Source organism: Euprymna scolopes, chromosome 23 (assembly GCF_053919585.1).
Source record: "Euprymna scolopes isolate OS-2025 chromosome 23, ASM5391958v1, whole genome shotgun sequence".
In the NCBI taxonomy this organism is placed as follows: Eukaryota; Metazoa; Mollusca; class Cephalopoda; order Sepiida; family Sepiolidae; genus Euprymna; species Euprymna scolopes.
In genome coordinates this window covers 71211697-71235391 of record NC_136504.1, presented here as the reverse complement: position 1 = coordinate 71235391, position 23695 = coordinate 71211697, and the positions used below count along the sequence as shown (strand labels likewise).

The window sequence follows — 23695 nt, the reverse complement described above, 5'->3', positions numbered from 1 at the left end:
CGCCCTGCTTGTTTTCGGTTCCCCGGAAAACAGTGGGGAGTCTAGTCACCTAGATTAGTACAGGGGGGTCTCACTAACAACCCAGTAGGATTTATTTTTTGTTTTTGATATGAACACTTTTAATTAGTTTTCCCCTCTCCACGAACAATCTTTCTCTTAATTCAAAAACTTTTTATTTTCTAATGAAATTGAACTTTATTTTTTCACACATGCACACACACACACATACAAAATTAATATAAAAAAGAAAAAAAGAAAAAAAAAGATGCATACACAAACACACAGAAAACTTGAGGGGCAAAAATCAGAAGCTCACAGTATTAATGCCGGTGTCCCTCAGGGGTCCATCCTGGGCCCAACTCTTTTCCTGATCTACATTAATGATCTTCCAAATCACATCCTTACATCATTTGTAGACATCTATGCTGACGACTCTACCATTTATGGTAGCACATCTAAGACAGTAAACGACCAAGTTCTCTCCAATTCTCTCTCCTCTGATCTTGAGCACGTAGTACAATGGGGAAAGGAGTGGCTGGTTACTTTTAATGCATCTAAAACCAAGCTTCTCTCTTTACATCATCAACATTCTGATCCACATCTGGCATCAATTGAAATGAATGGCTCTCATCTTCAGGAGGCCTCAAGTTTTGACAAACTTCTTGGCTTGACCATTACTCCTGATCTTAAATGGAACACGTACATCAAATCTGTTGCCAAGGCCGCTGGAAAAATGGTGGGATCTTTCTATCGATCCGGTAGATATCTTACTGCTGATGCTATTCTCTATCTATATAAGAGCCAGGTACGTCCAAGGATGGAATACTGTTGCCACATCTGGGCAGGAGCTGCTAGAAAGGACTTGGCCTGCCTTGATAGAGTTCAAAATAGACTTCGTAGCCTCGTAGGAGATGTCCTTTTCTCTTCCTTGCAACCTTTATCTCACAGAAGAGATGTTGCGAGTTTGTCTCTGATGTATCGTTATTTTCATGGAAAGTGTTCAACTGAGCTTCAATCTATGGTCCCCCCTCGCCAAACTTTCACAAGAAACACTCGTCTAGCTGTAAACACTATCAATAATTCCCCCCACTCTTTATCTGTGCCTAAACCTAAACGTAGATTCCATGAACAAAGCTTCTTTCTTAGAACTGCACGCCTGTGGAATTGTCTTCCATTTTCCTGCTTTCCGGCTGACTACAATATGGTTGTCTTTAAGTCTAACATAAATTGATGAGCCGTTCCATATAAGTTATCAACTTTACCAAATTTTCATTACTAATGATTACTATAATGTCCAATTTCTACTGTACACTCTTTAACCCTTATCCTTGAGTGTCCTCTTGGCCTTGATAATGTGGTGATGCCTATGTAAAAAAAAAAAAAAAAAGAAAATGTGAAAAATCTTGAAGGTGCTTGTCCTATTTGACAATTTTGAAGGTATTTGTGCAGTATAGTTCCGTTCTGACAATTTTAAAGGTGCTTGTGCAGTATAAGTCCGATTTGATAATTTTGAAGGTGCTTGTATAATATAGGTCCGATTTGACAATTTTGTAAATGCTTGTGCAGTATAGTTTCGATTTGACAATTTTGAAGGTGCTTGTGCAGTATAGGTCCTATTTGACAATTGTGAAGGTGCTTGTGTAGTATGGGTCTGATTTGATAATTTTGGCGGTGCTTGTGCAGTGTAGGTCCTATTTGAAGAATTTTGAAGGTGATTGTGCAGTATAGGTCCGATTTTACAATTTTTAAGGTGCTTGTGCAGTATAGATCCGATTGGACAATTTTGAAGGTCCTTGTGCAGTATAGGTCCGATTTAATAAATTTTGAAGGGGCTTTTTAGTATAGGTCCGATTTGACCATTTTGAAGGTGCTTGTGTGGTAAAGGTCCATTTGAAAAATTTTAAGGTGCTTGTGCTGTATAGGTCCGATCTTACAATTTTGATGGTGCTTGTGCAGTATATCCCCAATTTGATAAATTTTAAGGTGCTTGTGCAGTATAAACAATTTTGAAGGTGTTTGCGCATTATTAGGTCCAAATTGACAATTTTGAACGTGCTTGTGCAGTATAGGTCTGATTTGACAATTTTGAAGGTGTTTCTGCCGTATAGGTTCGATTTTATAATTTTGAAGGTGCTTGTACAGTATAGGTCCGATTTGAAAAATCTTGAAGTGGCTTGTGCAGTATAGATCCTATTTGCCAATTTTGAAGGTCCTTGTGCAGTATAGGTCCGATTGGGCAATTCGTAAGGTTCTTGAGCAGTATAGGTCAGATCTGACAATTGTGAAGGTGCTTGTGCATTATAGGTCCAATTTGACAATTTTGAACGTGCTTGTGCAGTATAGGTCTGATTTGACAATTTTGAAGGTGCTTGTGTAATATAGGTAAGATTTGAAAATTTTGCGGGTGTCTGTGAAGTATAGTTCCGATTTTATAATTTTAAAGGTGCTTGTGATGTATATGTCCGATTTGAAAAATCTTGAATGTGCTTGTACAGTATAGATCCTATTTAAAAATTTTGAAGGTCATTGTGCAGTATAGGTCCGATTTGATAATTTTGAAAGTGCTTCTGCAGTATAAGTCCGATTTTACAATTTTGGAGGTACTTGTGAAGTATAGGTCCAATTCGACAATTTTGAAGGTGCTTGTGCAGTATAGGTGCGATTTGACAATTTTGAATGTCTTTGCGCAGTATAGTCCTATTTGACAATTTTTAAGGTCCTTGAGCAGTATAGTTCCTATATGACAATTTTGAAGGTTCTTGTGCAATATGGGTTCGATTGGACAATTTTGAGGGTGCTTGTGCAGTATAGGTTCGATTCGACAATTTTGAAAGTTCTTGTGCAGTACAGGTTCGATTTGACAATTTTGAAGGTGATTATGCAGTATAGGTCCGATTTGACAATTTTTTAAGGTGCTTGTGCAGTATAGGTCCGATTTTACAATTTTGTAAGGTGCTTTTGCACTATAGGTTCGATTTGATAATTTTGTAGATGCTTGTGCAGTATAGGTCCTATTTGACAATTTTGAAGGTGCTTGTGCAGTATGGGTCAGATTTTGAAGATACTCGCTCAGTATAGGTCCAATTTAAAAAATGTTGAAGGTGCTTGTGCAGTATAGGTCCGATTTGACAATTTTGAAGGTGCTTGTGCAGTATAGGTCCAATTTGACAATTTTTATAGTGTTTGTGCAGTATACGTTTGATTTTAAAAATGGTGACGGTGCTTTTGCAGTATAGGTCTGATTTGACAATTTTGAAGATGCTTATGCAGTATAGGTCCGATTTGACAATTTTGAGAGTGCTTGTGCAGTATAGGTCCAATTTACAATTTTGAAGGTGCTTGTGCAGTATAGTTCGGACTTGACAATTTTTAAGGTGCTTGTGCACTACAGGTCCGATTTGACAATTATGAAGGTGCTTGTACACTGCAGTCTAAATCCCAATAAATAATTTTGAAGATGCTTTTACATTATAAATATACGTATGCTTATATTTTTTATTAGACCCTGTGCATGTTTTACAGCTAGACATGCCAGGCATGACCTCCTCCTTATTTTCGAGTAACATTTGTTTCTCTAAAGCTAGACATGCCAGGCATGACCTCCTCCTTATTTTCGAGTGACGTTCGTTTCTCTAAAGCTAGACATGCCAGGCATGACCTCCTCCATATATTTTAGTGATGTTTGTTTCACTAAAGCTAGACATGACCCCCTCCTTATACAATCATTTTTATAATATGCGAGTGACCTCCCTTGGATGTAGCTCCATTGTCGAATATCATTAAAATAATATGCAGTCATTGTTATAATATGGGAGTGACCTCCCTTGGATGTAGTTTCATTGTCGAATACCATTAGAATAATATACAGTCATTGTTATAATATGGGGTGACCTCTCTTGGATGTAGCTTGCTCATTATTAGATGGGTGACGACATGGGAATACAAAATTGTGTATATAGATAACCAAAGTTAAGCAACAATGAGCTTGGTCATTATTAGATGGGTTAATATTACATAATACAGAATCACCAAAGGTAAGCAAAAATGAGCTTGGTTATTATTAGATGGGTGACTACTTGAGAACACCAAATGCTTTATGTAGATCACCAAAGTTAAGCAACATGGGGCCTGGTCATTAACAGATGGGTAACAACTTCGGAACACTAAATGCTTTATGTAAATTACAAAAGTAAAGCAACATGGAGCCCGGTCATTATTAGATGGGTAACTACTTGGGGACACTAAATGCTTTTTATAGATCACTAAAGTTAAGCAACAATTAGCTTTGTCATTATCAGATGAGTGACTACTTGGGAACACCAAATGCTTCATGTTGATCACCAAAGTTAAGCAACATGGAGCCTGGCCATTATCAGATTAGTAATTACTTGGGAACATTAAATGCTTCATGTAGATCACCAAAGTTAAGTCACATTGTCTCGGACATTCTAAGATGGGTGACTACTTGGGAAAACTAAGTGCTTTATATAGATCACTAAAGTTAAACAACATTGTCTCGGTCATTTTCAGATGAGTGACTACTTGTGAATACCAAATGCTTTATGTAGATCACCAAAGTTAAGCACCATTGAGCCTGTTGTTAATGTACAAATTATGATGAAATGCGACTATTTGATTAGTGTGTTTGAAATAAAATAAACAGCCCAAACAATGTGTCAAAGTTATTATTTTAGTAAGAGGGGGCAATAATGTGGGTTAAATCATGAGAAATGATTGTCAAAATTAGTAACATATTCAAGAATTTTGAAAAATCATGAAATGTAAGTTATATGATTAGTGTGTTTTTAATGCTGTTTATTTAACAGCCCAGTCTCAAAGTTATTATTTTAGTAAAAGTTAAGCAACATTGTCTTGGTCATTCTCAATTAGGTGACTACTTGGGAATACAAAATGCTTTATGTAGCTTACCAAAGTTAAGCAACAATGAGACTGGCCATTATCAGATGGGTGACTATTTGGGAATACAAAATGCTTTATGTTTATCACCAAAGTTAAGCAACTTTGTCGGGGTCATTCTAAAACAGGTGACTACTTGGGAATACAAATTTCTGTATGTAGCTTACCAAAGTTAAGCAACAATGAACCTGGCCATTATCAGATGGGTTACTTGGGAATACAAAATGCTTTATGTAGATCACTAAAGTTTAGCTACAATGAGCTTCGTCATTATCAGAAGGGTGATTACTAGGGAATACAAAATTCTTTAAGTAGATAACAAAAGTTCAGCAACAATTAGCTTGATCAATATTTGATGGGTGACAATCGGTATACAAAATTCTTTATGTAGATCATTGTCTCGGTCATTCTCAAATGAGTGACTACTTGGGAATACAAAATTCTTTATGTAGATCATTGTCTCGGTCATTCTCAAATGAGTGACTACTTGGGAATACAAAATGCTTTATGTAGCTTAGAAACGTTAAGCAACAATGAGCCTGGCCAGATCACTAAAGTTAAGCAACAATGTGTCAGGTTATTATTAGATGTGTGACTACTTGGGAATACAAACTGCTTTATGTAGATCACCAAAGTTAAGCAACAATGAAGTTGGTCATTATCAGATGGGTAACTACTTGGGAATATTTCATGTATATTTTTAACAGTATGGTGAGGGATATGAAGACAGTCCTGGAAATCGCAGAAACCGTTTACGAGTAAACATGACAATTATGTGGATTAAATCATGAGAAATTATTGTCGAAATTAGTAACATATTCAAGAATAATGAAAAATTATAAAATGTGAGTTATATGATTGATTTTTTTTAATGAAATAAACAGCCCAGATAATGTCTCAAAGTTATTGTTTTAGTAATAGGGGGCGATAATGTTAGTAAAATCATCAAAATGATGGTAGAAATTAGTAACATATCCAAGAATTATGCAAAATAATGAAATGTTAGTTACTTTATTGGTGAGTGTGTAATGAAATAAACAGCCTAGACAATGTATGAAAGTTTTTATTTTAGTAAGAGTGGGGTGATAATGTAGGTTAAATCATGAAAAATTAAACGAGATAAACACAAATATATACTAGCAGAATACCTGGAGTAACCCAGGATTGCACGAGATACATGCAAATGAATGCTAACAGAATACACAGGCGCCTGCAATTGAATGAGATAGATGCAAGTATATACTAGCAGAATACATGGCGTTGTCTGAGATTGAATGAGATTGATTGAAATATATACTAGCAGAATTTCTTGCGTTGCCCAGGATTTAAGGAGATTGATGGAGATATATACTAGTAGAATACCCGGCATTGCCCTGGAGTGAATAATGTAGGTTAGAATATATACTAGCAAAATATCCGGCATCGCTTGGGATTGAATGAAATACGTGGAAATATATATTAGGAGAATACCCTGCATTGCTCTGGATTGAATGAGGTAGGTGGAAGTGTATAGAAGCAGAATACCAGGCATCGCCCGAGATTTTATGAGGCAGGTTCAAATAAATACTGACAGAATACCTGGCATTGCCTGGGATTGAATAAGATAGGTACAAATACAGAATAGACAAATACTTGGCATCACTCGGGATTGTATAAGATGGCTGCACATATACACTAGCAGAATACCCGGCATTGCTCAAGATTGAATGAGATAGGTGAGAAAATATACTAGCAATATCCCTGGCGTCGCTCAGGATTAAAGGATATTGATGGAAATATCTATTAGCAGAATTCCTGGCATTGCCCTGTATTGAGTGAGAATAATCACCATCACTCTGGATTAAATGAGGGTGGTAAAAGATAAAGTTTGTACCAGAAATGGCTTAAACAATTTTCTATCTCAAAATTACTTTATTTGTGAAGTCGATTCCAGATATGGCTAAAACAGTTTACGATCTCAAAATTAGATTAATGCATGTATATTGTTGGTTTACTATGAAAGTTTACTAGGCCAGTTTCTATGGTGGGGGGAGGATCTCTATTTATTTGATTTTTTTATGTTATCATCCGGGCATGATGTGAGGGTTGGACAGGTGGGTAGAAAGAAGCATGATTATGTTAAGTTTCAGTTCTCTTTTGAGGGTTGGGTTAATTTTAATTTTTTATTTTGGGGGTTGGGTTTGAGAGAGTAATGTCCGTTTTGGGGTCCAAAATTATGTGAAATTGTTTAATATATCTATTTAAATTACCCGTCTTAGAGTAGGTAAAATTATTTTAAATATATGTTGTATATTCACTGTCCTTGCAAAGGTAAAATTATTTTAAATATGTGTTGCATATTCACCGTCCTTGCAAAGGTAAAATTATTTCATATACATGCTGTAAATTATCTACCCTCGGTAAGATACAATTATTTCATACGTCTAATACCCGTCCTAGCTAAGTAAAATATTCTTTTGCTCGAAATAGTAAATGATACATAGACATTAAAAATTCCTCACTCCTAAGAATAACAAAAATATTCAAAATCAAATTCAATTTTCTCATTGTTTATACGGTCCCGAGCAACGCCAGGTAGCCCAGCTAGTCTATTATATAAAAGGAAAAATGTGCGCACGCATTTGTGTATGTTCAAGAAGGGCTTTTTTGCAGGACTTCTCGACAAAGTTACTATTTTGGAGAAGTTTCCTTATACTCCTTAGATTATAATAAGTCAGATTCGAAAACAGATGTTGTCTCTATCTTTATTTTGATTGAGTTTCCAGTGTTTGTTTGTCTTTCTCATATAAATAAAGTGAAACTGATCGAAGCAAACGCATATGCCTGGCCTTCCAGGTCGAGAATTCTTGAAGACAATTAACTTTGATCAATGTGGGGGAAACCCTTCATATCAGACAATTGCTATTCATTAGAGTTCCCCCTTTTTGGGGGAGCTGGTTTTCCCCAACATCATGGGGAAACAAATAAATAAAATGTATAAAGCCAGCTGGTGATTTCTGTGAACTCATTCGCTTAATTATCCATTTTTGCAAATCAACTTTTTGATTGACATCACTAAATTTGAACGCTTTTCACTTCCTGTGGTGTAGCGGTAAGGTGCCAGGATTTATTTCACTTTCTTTTCTGCCTTCATGCCATGGGTTCGAGCCTCCCTGCCTACTACCACTTTTTTTTTTTTTTTCAAACACACACCTACAAACACCCGGGCAATGCCGGGCACCCATGCTAGTATACTATATAAGCATTATTAATAACAATATTATCGTTGTTATTATTATTGTTAGCTCGATACCCTCAGCTAAATCACTTTTCCTTATAAAATATGACTATTTTTTGTGAATACCCTGAAAAAAAGCAAAACGATTATTTATAATTATTCTGGTTTTAAAATATAATGTGGATATGAGACGAGTAGCTGCGGTAAAAAGGACGAATTACAAAGAGAATACATCAAGGTTAATAACACAAATGTCAATTTCTTCCTTTACAGTTATTACAGTTATTTTGGCAAGAAAAGTAAAGTTAATGCGACCATGTTGAGAGGTGGACTATTTGAGAGTTAAAATAATCATGTTATGAAGACGTTTAATTACGAGACGAGAGTCAAATCTTTTACTGTTTAAATTTTTTATGGCATATTTTGGAGAATTGTTTATAGTTTCAAAATCAAACTTTTTGAAAATTCTATGCATTTGAGGCGGCGGGGGAGGGTGATCTACGTTTTTAAGCAAATACACATGGTTTTATAACTTTACCAGTCAGACTTAGAGTTGGTGGTAAAAAATTTTAGTGAAGGTTCTTAACAATTAAAATGCCCCACAAGTGATGAGCATTTTACATTAAATTTATATACAAAACTAATTCCTAATTCTGAATACTAAGTAGAATCTCATTGTTGGAGGGTTATTACAAAGTCGTTGCCATCGTCATCGTCATCATCATCATCATCATCATCTGTATTTTTCTTTTTGCAGTAAAACTTGCCCCTCATCCTTTCTCCTTACGTTAAGAATGGTTTTCTAAATATTAACATTATTATTTAGGAATCTAGTTAGGAAATAATTAAGAAAGCACACTTCTTATGTTAAATTCTTAACATAAGAAGTGTACTTTCTTAATTATTCTTTTCTTACACTGTCTTCTTATTTTGCATATCAATTATTGACTCTTTTTAATTGTTTATGAAAAATTTCAATCGCATTTTGTCAACCAATCAGCTTTGTTTTAAAAGAGAAATAAATCTATTTTCAATTAATTACAAGGAAAACATTTGAAAAAATATTTAGAAAGATCTACTCATATAATTTATATAAATCATCATCCAAGTTTATTTTTTGCGTTTGTAAAAAATTAACTGGGTTTTAGAGTAATTTGAAAAGTAAAATAAAAGTAAAATATATATAATTAATATTTAAAGATTTAAAAAGAATTGATAATTGCATTGCTACTGGGAATTTAAAAGAGAATCATCAATTGTATCAGAATCAGAAATTTAGAACAGAATCAGTGATTATTTAGGAATGAGAATTTTAAAACAGAATCAACACTTTTCGTAGAATGGAATTTAAAACATAATTGTTAATTGTTTCGGAATTGGAACTGAGAATAGAATTGGTAATTGTATTTGAATTGGGAATTTATAACTGGATCAGTAATTGTATCGGAATTGGGAAAAATTTTGAAATCGTCCCATTACTAATATATTTTCATTGGATAATGTTTAGATGTTTTATATAAATCATGAATCTGAATTTTCATAAAAATTAATTATTTTTCTTTATTTTCTGTTTCCTTTAGGTTGTTTCGACATTTGTTTCTAACTGTCTTGATAAAGCAGTTCAATGTAAGTTTTCATCAATTGCTTTTCCTGCTTTAGGCACAGGAAATTTACGTTATCCACCGAATGAGGTAGCAAAGGAAATGAAAGAAAGTATTGAGACTTTCAAAAAGAAACATCCCAATTGTGGATTAGAAATCAGTATTGTTTTATTTCCAGGACAATCAGTAAGTATTTGAAAATCTATAATGAACTGAAAAATTTTGAATTCAATATTTAGTCTATATAGAAAATAAAATTCTAGAGATGCTTTAGTCTATGGAGTAAGACTGAGACAACAACAACTAGCTGGCAATAAATGTTGGTTACAATTTTTATGTGGAACTTGAAAACAAATACTCTTCCAGTTCTGAAAGTGTTGTATCAAAACAATTTTCATGTTGTTCCAGAATAATTGTTTGAGTAGATAAAAAAAAAAAAACACTCAAAAGAACAACAAATATCATTTATTCTCATACTCAACAGTAAATAAGTAAAATTAGTGATAAATAAGTAAATACATAAACAGTTAATTGGAGAAGGTTTTTTTTGTAACTTGTCAGAAATAGAAATGGATACTTCAAGCTTTCCTTCTCTTTCAAGCTTCTGACATGTGCCAGACTTTATAGCTCTTATCGATGTCAACTAAAATAACTTGTTTTATTGTTAACTTAAAAAAATATTGTAAAGCTTCGACTTCTGAAGTTGGTTGATGCTTTCTTCTACTGCTTTTATGTGCTGGTCAACATTATTTGGTGCTTGCTGGTACTGAATGGATTGAACTGTCTTGAAATAACTCAGATCAAGGACTATTTGGAGGCTGGCAAACTAATTCGATTTGCAAACCCAAATGTTGTTACATTTAATGCTGAATCATTTGACTCTGACAACCATACTCATTACTGTCAGCACTTTACCTTAGCGAGAACCCATCTGCTTTTGTCTCGCATCATGTTGGTAACTACGATGGCTTAAATAGAATACAAGAAACTCCCTTCTCATCAACTCTTTACTTGTAGTCAAAGAAACTCTATACCTATAACCATCGAGGCCCTAAATCATCTGACCTTTTGACGATTCACTCGTCCACCAGATTTTTCTGATACATCCCTCTCCCCCGGGTGTTACTAGACCTTTTGATGATTCACTCGTCCACCAGATTTTTCTGATACATCCCTCTCCCCCGGGTGTTACTAGACCTTTTGACGATTCACTCGTCCACCAGATTTTTCTGATACATCCCTCTCCCCCGGGTGTTACTAGACCTTTTGACGATTCACTCGTCCACCAGATTTTTCTGATACATCCCTCTCCCCCGGGTGTTACTAGACCTTTTGACGATTCACTCGTCCACCAGATTTTTCTGATACATCCCTCTCCCCCGGGTGTTACTAGACCTTTTGACGATTCACTCGTCCACCAGATTTTTCTGATACATCCCTCTCCCCCGGGTGTTACCATCCTCATATTTCTGTCATCAACTTATATGTTCCATCATCTCAATCACACCATAATTCTGGAGAACAAAAACTGAAAACTGCTACGACAATAAGCTATCTAAACACATGAGATGTCTTTTACGTACTGAATCACTTGGATTTCCAAAGCTTTGAAAACCACAGCCCTCCCCTCCTGGCGCAGACCCAACTTCCAACAAATAAAGCGCATGACATGACTAAAAATTAAAACTGAATCCTTGAGTTTCAGTCTTATAATTTACTGACTGAGCTATTTCAACTTACTTATAAATAGAGCTTTAAACATTACCTAAACAAAATAATTATAACTTTTTGTCTGTTATAGGTTTATGAGTTATGACTCATGTTTTCAAACATGAATTCAAACATAAGAATAAAATAAATGAGTAGACATTATGATAACAGTTAGAAATTATTTTAATAGTACCAAACATTTTATTTTGCTATAACTATGTATTAGCATTAAAGACAACTTAATATATCCTAATGATTTGAATTTCAGAAAAGTAAGATATATTTTAAGTTTTAAGAGGGTTATGCCTTCACATTCTTAGATCATTTGTAAACATCTATGCAGACAACACTAACATCTACACACTTCACAGGCCAGAGGAGTGTACTTAAAGATTTCACTTTGTTGTCTTTTACACTTTCAGATTTTATGTAGATTCTCTAATTTTTCTTTCTAAAGGGAACACACAAACATCGCACAGATATTGAGTTTTATACATTATCTGAGGGCTTGTGTATGTCACTGTCTTTTATTTATATTTTTTTTATTTTATTTTTTATATTTTTTTTAATTTTCAAGTTATAAATAAAATGAAATAAAGTAAAATAGCATTTTTATTGTTTATGGATGCTTAGCTTAAACACAGACTCAACAATATTAATCTCTTTCAATTTTAAATTTAGCAATAAAATAAAGTAAAATGCAGGTTTTGTTTTCAATTGTAACAAAAAGGAGAGACAGATAGTAGATTTTATTATTTATTGTTAATTTGATGTTTCATGTAGATTATAGTCTTAAAAGTATAGCCTCTTTTATTTGACATTTTTATTTTGTTTCATCAAATATTTTCTTTAAATCTTTTAATCTTTATTTTCCAGGATGTACAAGAATATTTTTCAAAAGAGTTTGGCACTGCAAATGTTCCGTCAAGTAAGTGGACATGTCTCTTTTGACCATTGTTTCTTAATGTATAAAATGGCAAAATATGTTAGGTTATTTTGTTATGTCTATCTGTTTGTCAAAATTTATATGGGAACCGAGTTCCACATACAAACAAACACACGAACACAAACTTGTAACATTAAGGTAAACCTAATTATCGCCCTTTAACTCTGGCAATGTCATTCTTTGCTGGACGGCAGCATTAACATCTCATTTCCCTATTTGCTTGAGATCACTCGCCCTCTTTTTCTCCCTTGGACTTCGGAACATGCTGATGCGTCGAAACTACTCTCCTGTTTTGCACCCCTGCAAAACACTCCCACAAAAAACTCCCGAGATAATCACACAAGTATGTTTACTGATACATCTTCGGCATTGAACTGTTTAATATTACACTTGTATCTATTCTGTAAATAAATGTGCATCGGTTGTAAACATAACTCTGGTGAATTTTATGTACTCATTTCTTAGCTAAGGGGACCATGCATCTAATCTCTCTAGTCCTCTACTTAAATAGAGGGTGACTTCACTTGCTACAAGATTGGCAACTTTGTCCTCTATATATATCATGGCCAGAAATCAGTAGCAACGAATATGAAGCATTACCATTATTTTCAAACAACTAATTTTTGCAAGTAAACTAAATTTCAGAAAAAAAAATCTACTTATTGATAAGCAATATGAATTTCACCCTGTAAGATCAACTGCTAATGAGCTAACTGTAATATCACATAAGATCGGTGAATCTCTTTGTTTGATATATCAAAGGCCTTTTATAGGGTCTTGCACAATGGGCTGCTTCACAAACTTGCTAACTATTGAATATCTAGTAATCATTGAATCCTTAGATTTATAAAAGTAATTGTTGAAGGACAAAGGTCAGAAGCACAGAATCAATGGCAACATACCAACACTCTTCCTATTTGCACTAATGATCAACCAAATCCTGTTTTGAGATTATTTGTTGAAATCTATGCAGATAACAAAACTATGGCAGCATTTTTAAGAACACTGGTCATCCAGATCTCTCAGTTTCCTTACATTGGAGCATGTAGATTAGTGTAAAAATAGTGGTTTGTTACTTTTAACACTTCTAAAATCAAGCTTCTCTTTTTTCACCACTAATGCTTGGATCCCTGTTTTGCTCCAGTTGAACTGGATGTCTCTCTTCTTGAATGTTCCTTATTTTGATAAGCTCATAGGACCAACTTTCACTTCAGATCTAAAATTGTCTGTTGTTGAGGTTACTGAAAAAATGCTTGTGTCATTCTACCACTCCAGAAAGTACCTGATATAACCCTCTACCTATATAATATATACATGTTAAGAATATTTCTGCCAGATCTGGGGAGGGGGGGGGTACCACACAAAGCACTTTTTTCTGTCTTGACAAAATATAAAATACTAAAAAATCTTGTGGAGGATTATCTCTTCTTCTCCATACAGACCCTTTCTCACAGAAGATATTTTGCTAGTCTTTCTCTACTCTAACATCATTTCCATGGAAAGTCTCAACTGAGCTCTAATCATTAGTTTCTCCTTGTAGAACTCATATTGCTACTACAACCAAAAAGACTTTCCTTTCTCCATTTCTTCATGTGCCTAGCGTCAGACAAAATTTCTATGGATAGAGCTTCTTTGCAAAAAGTGGTGACCTAATGATCTCATAGTAAAAACGTATCTTTCTTTATAAAAGTCAAAGATAAATTGGGAAACAATGTAAGCATTACCAATTTGATGTGACACTATCAATATTAGTAAACCTGTAGCAGTCCTAAAACTCATTTTCACTCCCAAATCAATGTCCTTGGCCTCAAAATATTTGCAGGGCGCAAAGAACTTATTCAGTCTCAAGAACCCTGGAAGCAGACCTCTCTTCTTTCTCTCTCTCTCATATTTCTATCCATTGACAATCTTTGCCTGAAGATGACTGCTGGCTGACTTCGACAGCCTAAAGACCTTTCAGCTCTTCCTTTTCTTCATTCAGACACTGTCCAACTTTCTGCAACTGAAATAAACGTTTTCATTGTTTTATTAAACCATGGTTTTATTTTTCCTTCCGTGCTACGTCTTCAATTACTACTACTACTACTACTACTACTACTACTACTAATAATAATAATAATGATAATAATAATATGTAGAAGTGCATCTCACATCTCTAAATATGCATGAAAAGATGTGTGCATATTTTGGTGTATTACTTGTATGCATCAGTCGGGTTTTCAGTTCTTTCTCTTTTGTGTAAGAAATCAAGAAATAATGTAATGTTGCAAACACGATTATTTGCTAGGTAAAGTTACTTGGTCTGTCATGGGGATGTTTCTAGAACTGTTGTGACATCCTGGCATGGTAACCAGCTCCTCAGGAGAATAAATGCTATACACATAGACAATATGAAAACTTGTTACATTAAGGGTTGTATTAATGATGGCTATATTTGCAGTGGATCTTATCTCTGGGTCTTCTTGCCGTCATTAAAGGCAGAATTTTTGTTGTTGGCATTCATGATAGCAAACTGTTTTGCTGTTACTTGAATGCTTGTATAAAATAGCAATCAACACGTTTTTTTTATAAAAAAATAGAAATGTATTTTATTTTAACATTAAAAGGAGCACGTTAAATTTGAGATCCATTCTCGATCTGTCCATTGCCAGACTCAAACTGTTTACATCTGTCCCAGTTGACACTCAGAGCAAAAATGTTCAATACAATACAATTCTTTTCTTTCTGCAAGAGAGACAGAAAGTAATAAGAAAAAGAGAAGGACAAAAGAAAGAGAGAGACATGCATATATGTTAAAAAACAAAGACACTAAAATATTGTCGTTGTTTAACAAAACAGGATGTCAGCATGCAGGTTTAACCTTTGTCCTTTTTGCACCTGATTATTATAAACAATTTCAGAATGCATCTGTCGTCCATCAATCAGTTCCAAGTTTGCAAGGTGGCTGACATTTAGATATTCACACTTGCATGATTGTGCTTGCCTTCCTGCAACTACAAGTCTGATACAAGGATCCAAAATGTGGGGAGCTTAAGATGTGGCATAATGAATAAGGGAGCTTAAAATCTCCCTTATTCATTATGCCACAATGTAAGACTAATAAAGAAATCAATATTTCTTATACATCTATAAAATTTTGTATGTTAAATTTGGTTTTGTGAAGAAATATAAAAAAATATACCGATAACAACAATGAAAATGAAAAAAAAAATGCTGATCACATTTTTAAATATCAAATCTAATGTGAATTTGGTTGGTTTAAAAATTATTCATACACTTTATTTGAAATTCAGCCAAATGACATAGCAATCTACAAATGATCAATTTTTTACTTTTTTTTCATGTTTTTATGTTCCACTTGTATAAAAAATGTTGCTTATGAAAATGTCATCTCTGCAGAGGCAACTGCAAGTAATTGGTATATAAGCTAACATTGGAGTTAATATGAACACTTCAAAGTACATATTTTTTGTTATGATTGTTTTTGTTATTATTTCTATTATTTTTGTTACTGTATTTCTTTTGCAGATTTTTCAGCCAATAGAGAAAAAAAATTGCGGAAGATGCCTCACTCCAAAACTCTTAGGTGGATTCTTTTTGTGAACTATTCAAATAAGCCTAAGAACCTGGAATTAGTATTGAAGAGTCTTCAGAATGAGTTTAAAAAGGTTGGTATGAACAGAGAAACAGATTTTTCTATCTTTATGTTTCTATCTTTATGCAATAATTCTGTTTTCTGATTCAACTTTTGTCGTACAGAACCAATATTCTATACCTAGTTTTAAAATTACATACAGTGCATCCTGTATATGCATTTTTAAAAACTTTTCTTCTGAAGAGTTGCACTTAAGGAAAATCCAATATTTGGAGATTTTGAAAGGTGAATAACGACTTGGTTACTGAAATCTAATTTTCTATTGTGTATATATATATATATATATACAAGCTGCCTTCAATAAATTTCCAGATTTTTTTGTACAAGCATTTAAAATTGTCGTAGACTCCTGAAAATTCAATATGTTATTGCTATACATTTATGAGATGACTGACCAATTTTTATGATTTCAGGTTCAAATGAACAGCTACAGCAGAAATGGGAATACACCCTACTAAAGCTCGATTATCACAGCTGGTGAATTTCAAAATTGCAATCTTGGCGTGAGGACACTTTTGAAGAACAGTATGAATAAAATTCTGTTTTAAACTTGAAAACAAAATGCCACAGAAATACATGGAATGCTTCAGCTTGCTTTTGGACTATCTTGCACGAATTGAGCAAAGTTTATGAGTGGCATAAGAGATTCAAGGAAGGCAGGGAGTCTGTGAGAAGTGTGGGAGGAGTAAAGAAAGTCAGATCAACAGAGTTGATTGGCCAAATATAGAATTTCATGGATAACTGTTGTGCCTATAGAAACAATAAGTGCACAATTTGATGTCAGTGTACATACAATTATTTGCGAGAAACTGAAAATGCAGAAAATGCACCAATCCACAACTCCATCCGTGTCACAAACAATTTGATCAAGATGGGCATCAAAACAGTTCCTCACCCTAACCCTAACCCTAACCCTCCCTATAGTCCAGACCTTGTTCTCTGTGACTTTTGGTTATTCCCTAAGCCCAAAGAAAACCTTAGAGGCTGTTTATTTATTTGCTTCCCCACTGAGCAAATTAGGCACAAGGCCATTTTTTAGTGTGGGGAGGAAAAACCAGCTCCCCTAAGGGGGTACTCTGGCAGGGTCCAAAATTAGTAATTGTCTGATATGAAGGGTTGTCCCCACATTGACCAGAACTGATTAATTTGTTTTCCGCTCCTGTCCGGCCAAGAACAGCCTCTGCGCAAACCTTAAAGGCTGTCATTATGAGACAATTGAGGAAATGAGAGAGGCTGTGACAAGATGACTTCCATGGAGCCTTCCAGAAGTTGTTGGAATGGTACAACAAGTGCATTACAGCCAGAGGAGATTACTTTAAAGGGACTAGAGTTTCATGTGTATACTGTCAATAAAAGTGCTGATATGAAAAAGTCTAGAAACTTATTTAAAGCACCTCATATATATATATAATATTTTTATTTATATAGACAAATATTACATACTCACTACACTGAACATGCTAATTTTTTGGAACAATTGGTTTATCAAAAAACCAAAAGTTCCTCGTCAGGCAATAGAAATAAAGTTTATCTGCTATTCAAAGCATCTGGTTCTTAAATGAAAAAAAGTGAAATGTATTTTTTTATTTATAAAAAATAAACTATTCAATTACTAGCTTGAAGTGGGAGGGGTGATATTAAGTGGCATTTTAGACTTAAAAATAGAAGGAGATGTGGGGAAAGGGGATGTGGGGAAAGGGGATGTCCAAGCTTGTTTTAATTTATGGGTTTATCTCCTGAATACCTTTAACTTTGAATATGAATATATATATATATATATATATATATATATATATATATATATATATATATTGTTTTTAAAATATAATTACCCACTGACATGTTTCATCAGAGTGGCTGAATCTAATGAGATTCAAAATCAGGACCTCATGGTAAGAAGCCTAAACTTTTACCACTCGTCCACCTCGCATGACTGTTCAGATATATCGCAATTTATGTAGATGTTATTTGTTTTTATGATACGTTTTGAATGAATTCAATTATTTAGGAAAGTGTATTTTTACCTGAATGCGAGTTGGGAATAATTTTCCCTTTAACCAATTTGGTACTTTCCTGCACTTTCCTAAATTAATTGAATTCATTCAAAACGTATTGCAAAAACAAATAACATCTACGTAAATTGCGATATGTCTCACTAGATTTAACCACTCTGATGAGTCGTAGATGATGAAACACAATATATATGCCGCTCCCCATATGGGGGTACCAAATTGGTTAAAGGGAAAATTATTCCCAACTCGCATTGTTCCAGAAAAATGTTCTCTGGAAAATCAGGAAGGGTTAAAGTGCTGTGATAAAGCATATCAGCACATGCCTGAATGGTTTCATCGAGGGGAACATTTGTAAATAAGTTAGTGACATCAAACGAACATAGAAAGTTGGTTTTCGAATTGAGATCCAGTTCCCGTATGAATGCTGTGAAACGGAAAGTATTCGCAATACAAGTACCAGAAATTTATGTCAAGACAAGATCAAGTATCTTGGCCAACCACTTGACCAGCTCATGTTGGGGTGACACAATCTTGGATAAGATGGGCCTTAAGGAGACCCCATCCTTGTGGATCTTAGGTAGCCTATATATTCTTGGTCATTGGTGTCTTTATTAATAAACTTTTTTCTATAACGTTTTTGAAGTTTTGCTTCAGTGTTTGAGTTGTTGTTGGTTGATAAGTCACCAAGTTTTAAAAATTTTCTTTGATCATTCAAAATATCCAACATTTTACCAGTGTAATCATTGGTGTTGAGAATGATCACACCAGCACCTTTATCCAGTCTAGTGATATAAATGTCTTTATTAGTCTTAAGAGTTTGGCAGTTTGATAATGAATCTTGTTCCATGCAAACTCTTGAGAGTTGATAGAAGAATTTGTGAGTTCAGCTAACCTTGCCTTCATATAGAGGAAATTGATATGTCCTAAGATGGCCTATTATACGGACAATCAAAGATAAAGTATTCCGTGAAAGGAATAAATAAATATACACTGGTTTGAATACTGAAAGAGAAGTTTATTTACATATTTATATAGAGACAAATAAAGTGTGTTAATGTTCAGGGAGAAGTCTCTGTTCAAAAAGTCCAGTGAATCTGGTGACTCAGTTCCTTATGTAGAATGTTCCGGGTTGGTTACCTATCTCCACATAACACCTTCTCCAAGCCAATTTTTCCTTGGAGAATTTTGCTTAATACTGTTTGTTTTTATGTCTGGGGCTCAGTCAGTTAACTTTTCTTTTCACCCCTGTACTTTTTCTCCTCAACACCATTTGAGGGGGTGGAGCTGATGGTGAAACTGGTACTCTCTGACCTGAAGTAGGAGATACTACTCTCGGAGTAGGTTGTGCTATGAGTAGAGGAATATTAAAAGAGTCATACAATACCTTTAAGGGCAGTTCATTATCTTCTGCCTGTTTGTAGTCATCAGTGTGTCGAGGTCTTAGCTGATTCATATGCCTGCGACAGTCAAATTTACTACTTCTTACCGAATATAGCATGTTCCTAATTCTTTTCATAATCATCCCCTTCTCCCAAAAGCTTTTCTCAGTCCTATAATTCAAGAAGAATATTTTGTCACCAGATTTGTAGAACCTTGTCAAATGATTTTCTCTCATTGCTGTTGTCTTGGTTGCATTTGATAAAATCCTGTCAAATATGGATCTGATTTTCCGTGCGAACATTAGTTCAGCTGGTGACAAACTAGCATTCGTGTTTGGGTTAGGAGTGATCCTGTATACAGATAAAAAATTTTCAAGACTCTTCTCATAAGTGTCCATGCCTTGGTGTTTCCTTAAAGATCTTTTGAACGTGTTAACAAATCTCTCTGCGAGGACATTTCAATTTGGATGGTATATTGCCGTTGTTAAATATTCAATGGATAGGGCCTTGCAGAATTCTTCAAACTCTTTGCTGGTAAATTGGGTGCTGTTGTCACTGACAATAGTTTTAGGCACTCCAAAACGACTGAAGAGATGTCTTAATGCATATATAGTACTAGTCGATGTCGGATGTTTACACTTAAGCACTTCTGGCCATTTTGTAAAGCTGTCGACAACCACTAAGAAATAATGTCCATTCAACGGACCTGCATAGTCAATGTGTAACCGCATCCATGGTGCATCCGTCTTCAGCCACGTTTGTATCTGTACAGGTGGTGGCTTTGTTGCTAGCTGACACCCTCAACACTCTCTTACCATTTTTTTTATGTTCTGGTCCATATTAGGCCAATATGTATATATGCGCATCAAGGCCTTCATTCTGGACATGCCTGGATGACCACTATGGAATTCTTTTAACATTCTCTTTTGCAGTGTGGTCGGTATGATGACTCTGTCTGCATACAATAAAGTCTGTGAGCAAATTGAAAATGGCAAAATTTTGGAGTCTTTCTTTGACTTGTCATTTAGCTGCACCTGGTTTTTCGTTCTTACAATGAATTCATCTGTTTCTGCTGCCTTATTGATGTCGTCCAGAGTCACTGGTAACTCTCGAATCATGTTGCACAGCAGTCCGGAGAGTTCTTTTTCCTCTTTCAATGCAGCTATCACTGTGTCCTCTAAAAGTTCTGCACACTTTTGAATCAATCTGGATAGTCCATCTGCATGTCCGATATTTTTTTGATGAAATGTACTCCATTTTAAAATTATAATTCAACAGAATTATGCTCCATTGTTGAAGTCTGTTTGCAGTATGAGTGGGTTTGCCTTTTTTAGATCCAAAAATAGTCAACCACAGCTTGTGGTCAGTCTGCAACGTAAAAATCTTGCCATGAATAAATCTATGGAATGTTTTAATTGCATAAATTATTGCCAGACTTTCTTTTTCAATTTGAGAATAGTTTCTCTCTGCAGGCAAAAGTGATTTGGAAGCATGAACTATTGGCTTCGTTGATCCGTCTTCCAGTCTATGGAGAAGTACTGCTCCTATACCATAATCACTTGCATCTGATGCCACAATCAATTCCTTCTGTGGATCGAAGTGTGCCAGTGCTAAATCAGATAGCAGGCATTTCTTAATCTCTTCAAATGCACTTTGGCACTCCTTTGACCAAATCCACTTTTGTCCTTTTTTTAATAATTTATTCAATGGTGCTCTCAACTTATGCATTTTGGGGATATAGATAGCATAATATTGTGCTAAACCCAAAAAAGATTGTAACTGGGTAACATTGCTGAGTGCTGGCATCCTCTCAGTGGCTTCTGTTTTCTGAGGATCCGGTTTTCTGCCTTGGCTATCAGTGATTTGACCCAGATATTTTATCTGTTTTAAAAAAAATTCACATTTTTCAACACTCAATTTGAAACCAAATTCCTCAATTCTTTGGAAAACTGTTCTGATATGCTCCTTATGTTCCTGTACTCTTTACAAGAATGTCATTCAAATATGCAATTGCAAAACCTAAATTGGTAAGCATTGTGTCCATTATTTGCTGAAAGTTTTTTGACTACACCATTTTCCTGCAGTCTCTGCAGTTCAATTTCACTATCTTCTTTTGAAGAAAAAGGCACGTTTCTTTTTGGCTTAAAAACAGGTTTCACATTTTGCTTTAGTTTAAAATTCACTTCGGTCTTAGTACACATACCTAACCCCTCAGAAAAAACCTGGAGAATTTACTTTTTAAGACTGTAAGAAAATCCTCATTTTGTTTGGAATTTTTCTTTTTAGCTACACTCACGCTGTTACAAAATGAATTTATGGGTAGTTCCCATAAATCAAACAAAATGATCCAATCAATTCTGAAGAGGCAAGAATTTATACCTGGGACAACTGACACTCTTGTAGAAAAAGTTTTTGATCCAAGGGATACACTGCAATTAAATTCTCCCATGAATTTTAATCTCTTGCCGGATACTCTTTTGCCAATTTTAAATGTTTTTTCTAGTTTTGGACACCCAATCCTCTTCCAGGTCACTTCGTCGATAATTAAAATATTTGTATCCAAAAGTAGTTTCACTATGCGACCATTTATTTTGGTATTGACAAATTTTCTTTTACCTCCTTGTCTCACTTCTTCTTTTGACAACACCACATCTACTTTAGACAAATTTTTGTCTTTGTTTATTTTGTTGAGTGTGGCGCTGGGAGGCTCAGTGTCCAACTAAACCACATTTGGCACAAGATTGGTCTTTAAAAGGGCAATTTTTTCTTAAGTGCGAACCTGCACAGCTCCAACATTCAAAACTTTTTCCTTTGTTCTTGGGAAATATTTTTTATTTTACCATTAGGACGTGGGATGTAGTTTTTCCCTCTATCCTAGTGGTATCCCTTTTCACATTTATCAATTTCTGAAATTCTTCTGTCACTTTTTGCAAGTTAATTTCTGAATCTTGCTCCATAATCGATAAAATCCTTGACCTTAAATCCTTGTCCTCCTGTGCTGTCAGTCCCTATACAAATATATAACACTTAAACACTTTTAATTTAAATAGTTCACACTGGACGTTGACTTTACCCGCATATGTGACAATATCATCAGTTTCTTCTTTTTGCATATCCAAACACTTATACCTTGTATGAAAAAGGCTGTCTCTTTCACCAAATATCGAGTACAAAATTTGAACAGTTCCCGAAAAAGAAATATCTTCCGGTTTCTTTGGTAAAATCAAATTCGTAAATTTTGTGTTTTCCTCCGTACCCAATTTCTGAAGTTGGAGTATGATTCTTTTCTTATCCGACCATTTCTCACATCTTTTTGTAAAAATCGTCTCAAACCTACAATAATAGGCAGAGAACGTATCACCTCATTCTGGGTCATATTTGAACTCCGCTAGAGAGTTGGCTATACCCTTTGATGTGATCTTAAATCTAGATGCGCCATCTTTAAATTTTTGTGACAACACAGTTTCACATAATAGATGATTCTCTGTAGTTTGCTGAATGACGAGTAATTCAAAACGTTTTTGCTGAATCAACACCTGTTTTTTAAATTCAATTTGAACTTTTTGCTGAGCGATCAAGCTCTCAGTTAACGTTTTCGTCAACTCTGTTATTTGTTTAGAAGACATTAAGATTTCTGGGTGAGGTTGGTCTTCAGAGGAAATAGGCGCTTTAAGTTTATTTTTAATGCTTAAGTCATGGTGATAAGCTTTCCATCTTATATATTTTGGGAAAGTGTTCAAAGCGAGAACAAATTTGTGGATATATTCTTGTAGGGTAGGAATAGGGATATTTTTGGCAGACGGAGGAATGTGTTCCTTTGCAAACATATCTGGAGAGAATAAAAAGCTCAACCAAGTGGGAGCTTATAATAAAATGAAAATTACAATTAAATTTACTAAAATGATCCAAGATAGTAAAACTAAAGTATATTATAAATATTAAAGAATTAATATTCATAAAGTAATCTCAGGCAGATGTAAAAGCTTGATAAAACCGAATAGGAGATAGAGCTTATAATAAGAGCAAACAGTTAATAAAACATGTTAAAAAATACTTTGAAAAAGAGTTAAAAACATATTTAATCTGAAAAGGAAACACTTGATAAGTGGATAGTCCTTAATCCGCAGAGTTTCGAAGAAATACTTTCCTTCTCATCAGAGGGTATATATATATATATATATATATATATATATATATATATATATATATATATATATATATATATTGTGAAATGTTTTTGACTCCTGATGGGGAGTAT

At 34.5% G+C, this 23695-nt stretch overlaps 1 protein-coding gene across 4 annotated transcripts in view; it reads left to right on the top strand.

Moving 5' to 3' along the window:
• LOC145245989 (uncharacterized) overlaps positions 1 to 23695 on the top strand; it is a 325168-nt gene that overhangs the window by 196758 nt on the left and 104715 nt on the right. For all 4 annotated transcript variants that reach the window (XM_080107785.1, XM_080107786.1, XM_080107788.1 and 1 more), the window contains 3 exons: positions 9715 to 9921; positions 12322 to 12373; positions 15920 to 16059. In XM_080107785.1, coding sequence (XP_079963911.1) covers positions 9715 to 9921; positions 12322 to 12373; positions 15920 to 16059 — 399 coding nt within the window. The remainder of the gene's footprint in view (positions 1 to 9714; positions 9922 to 12321; positions 12374 to 15919; positions 16060 to 23695) is intronic.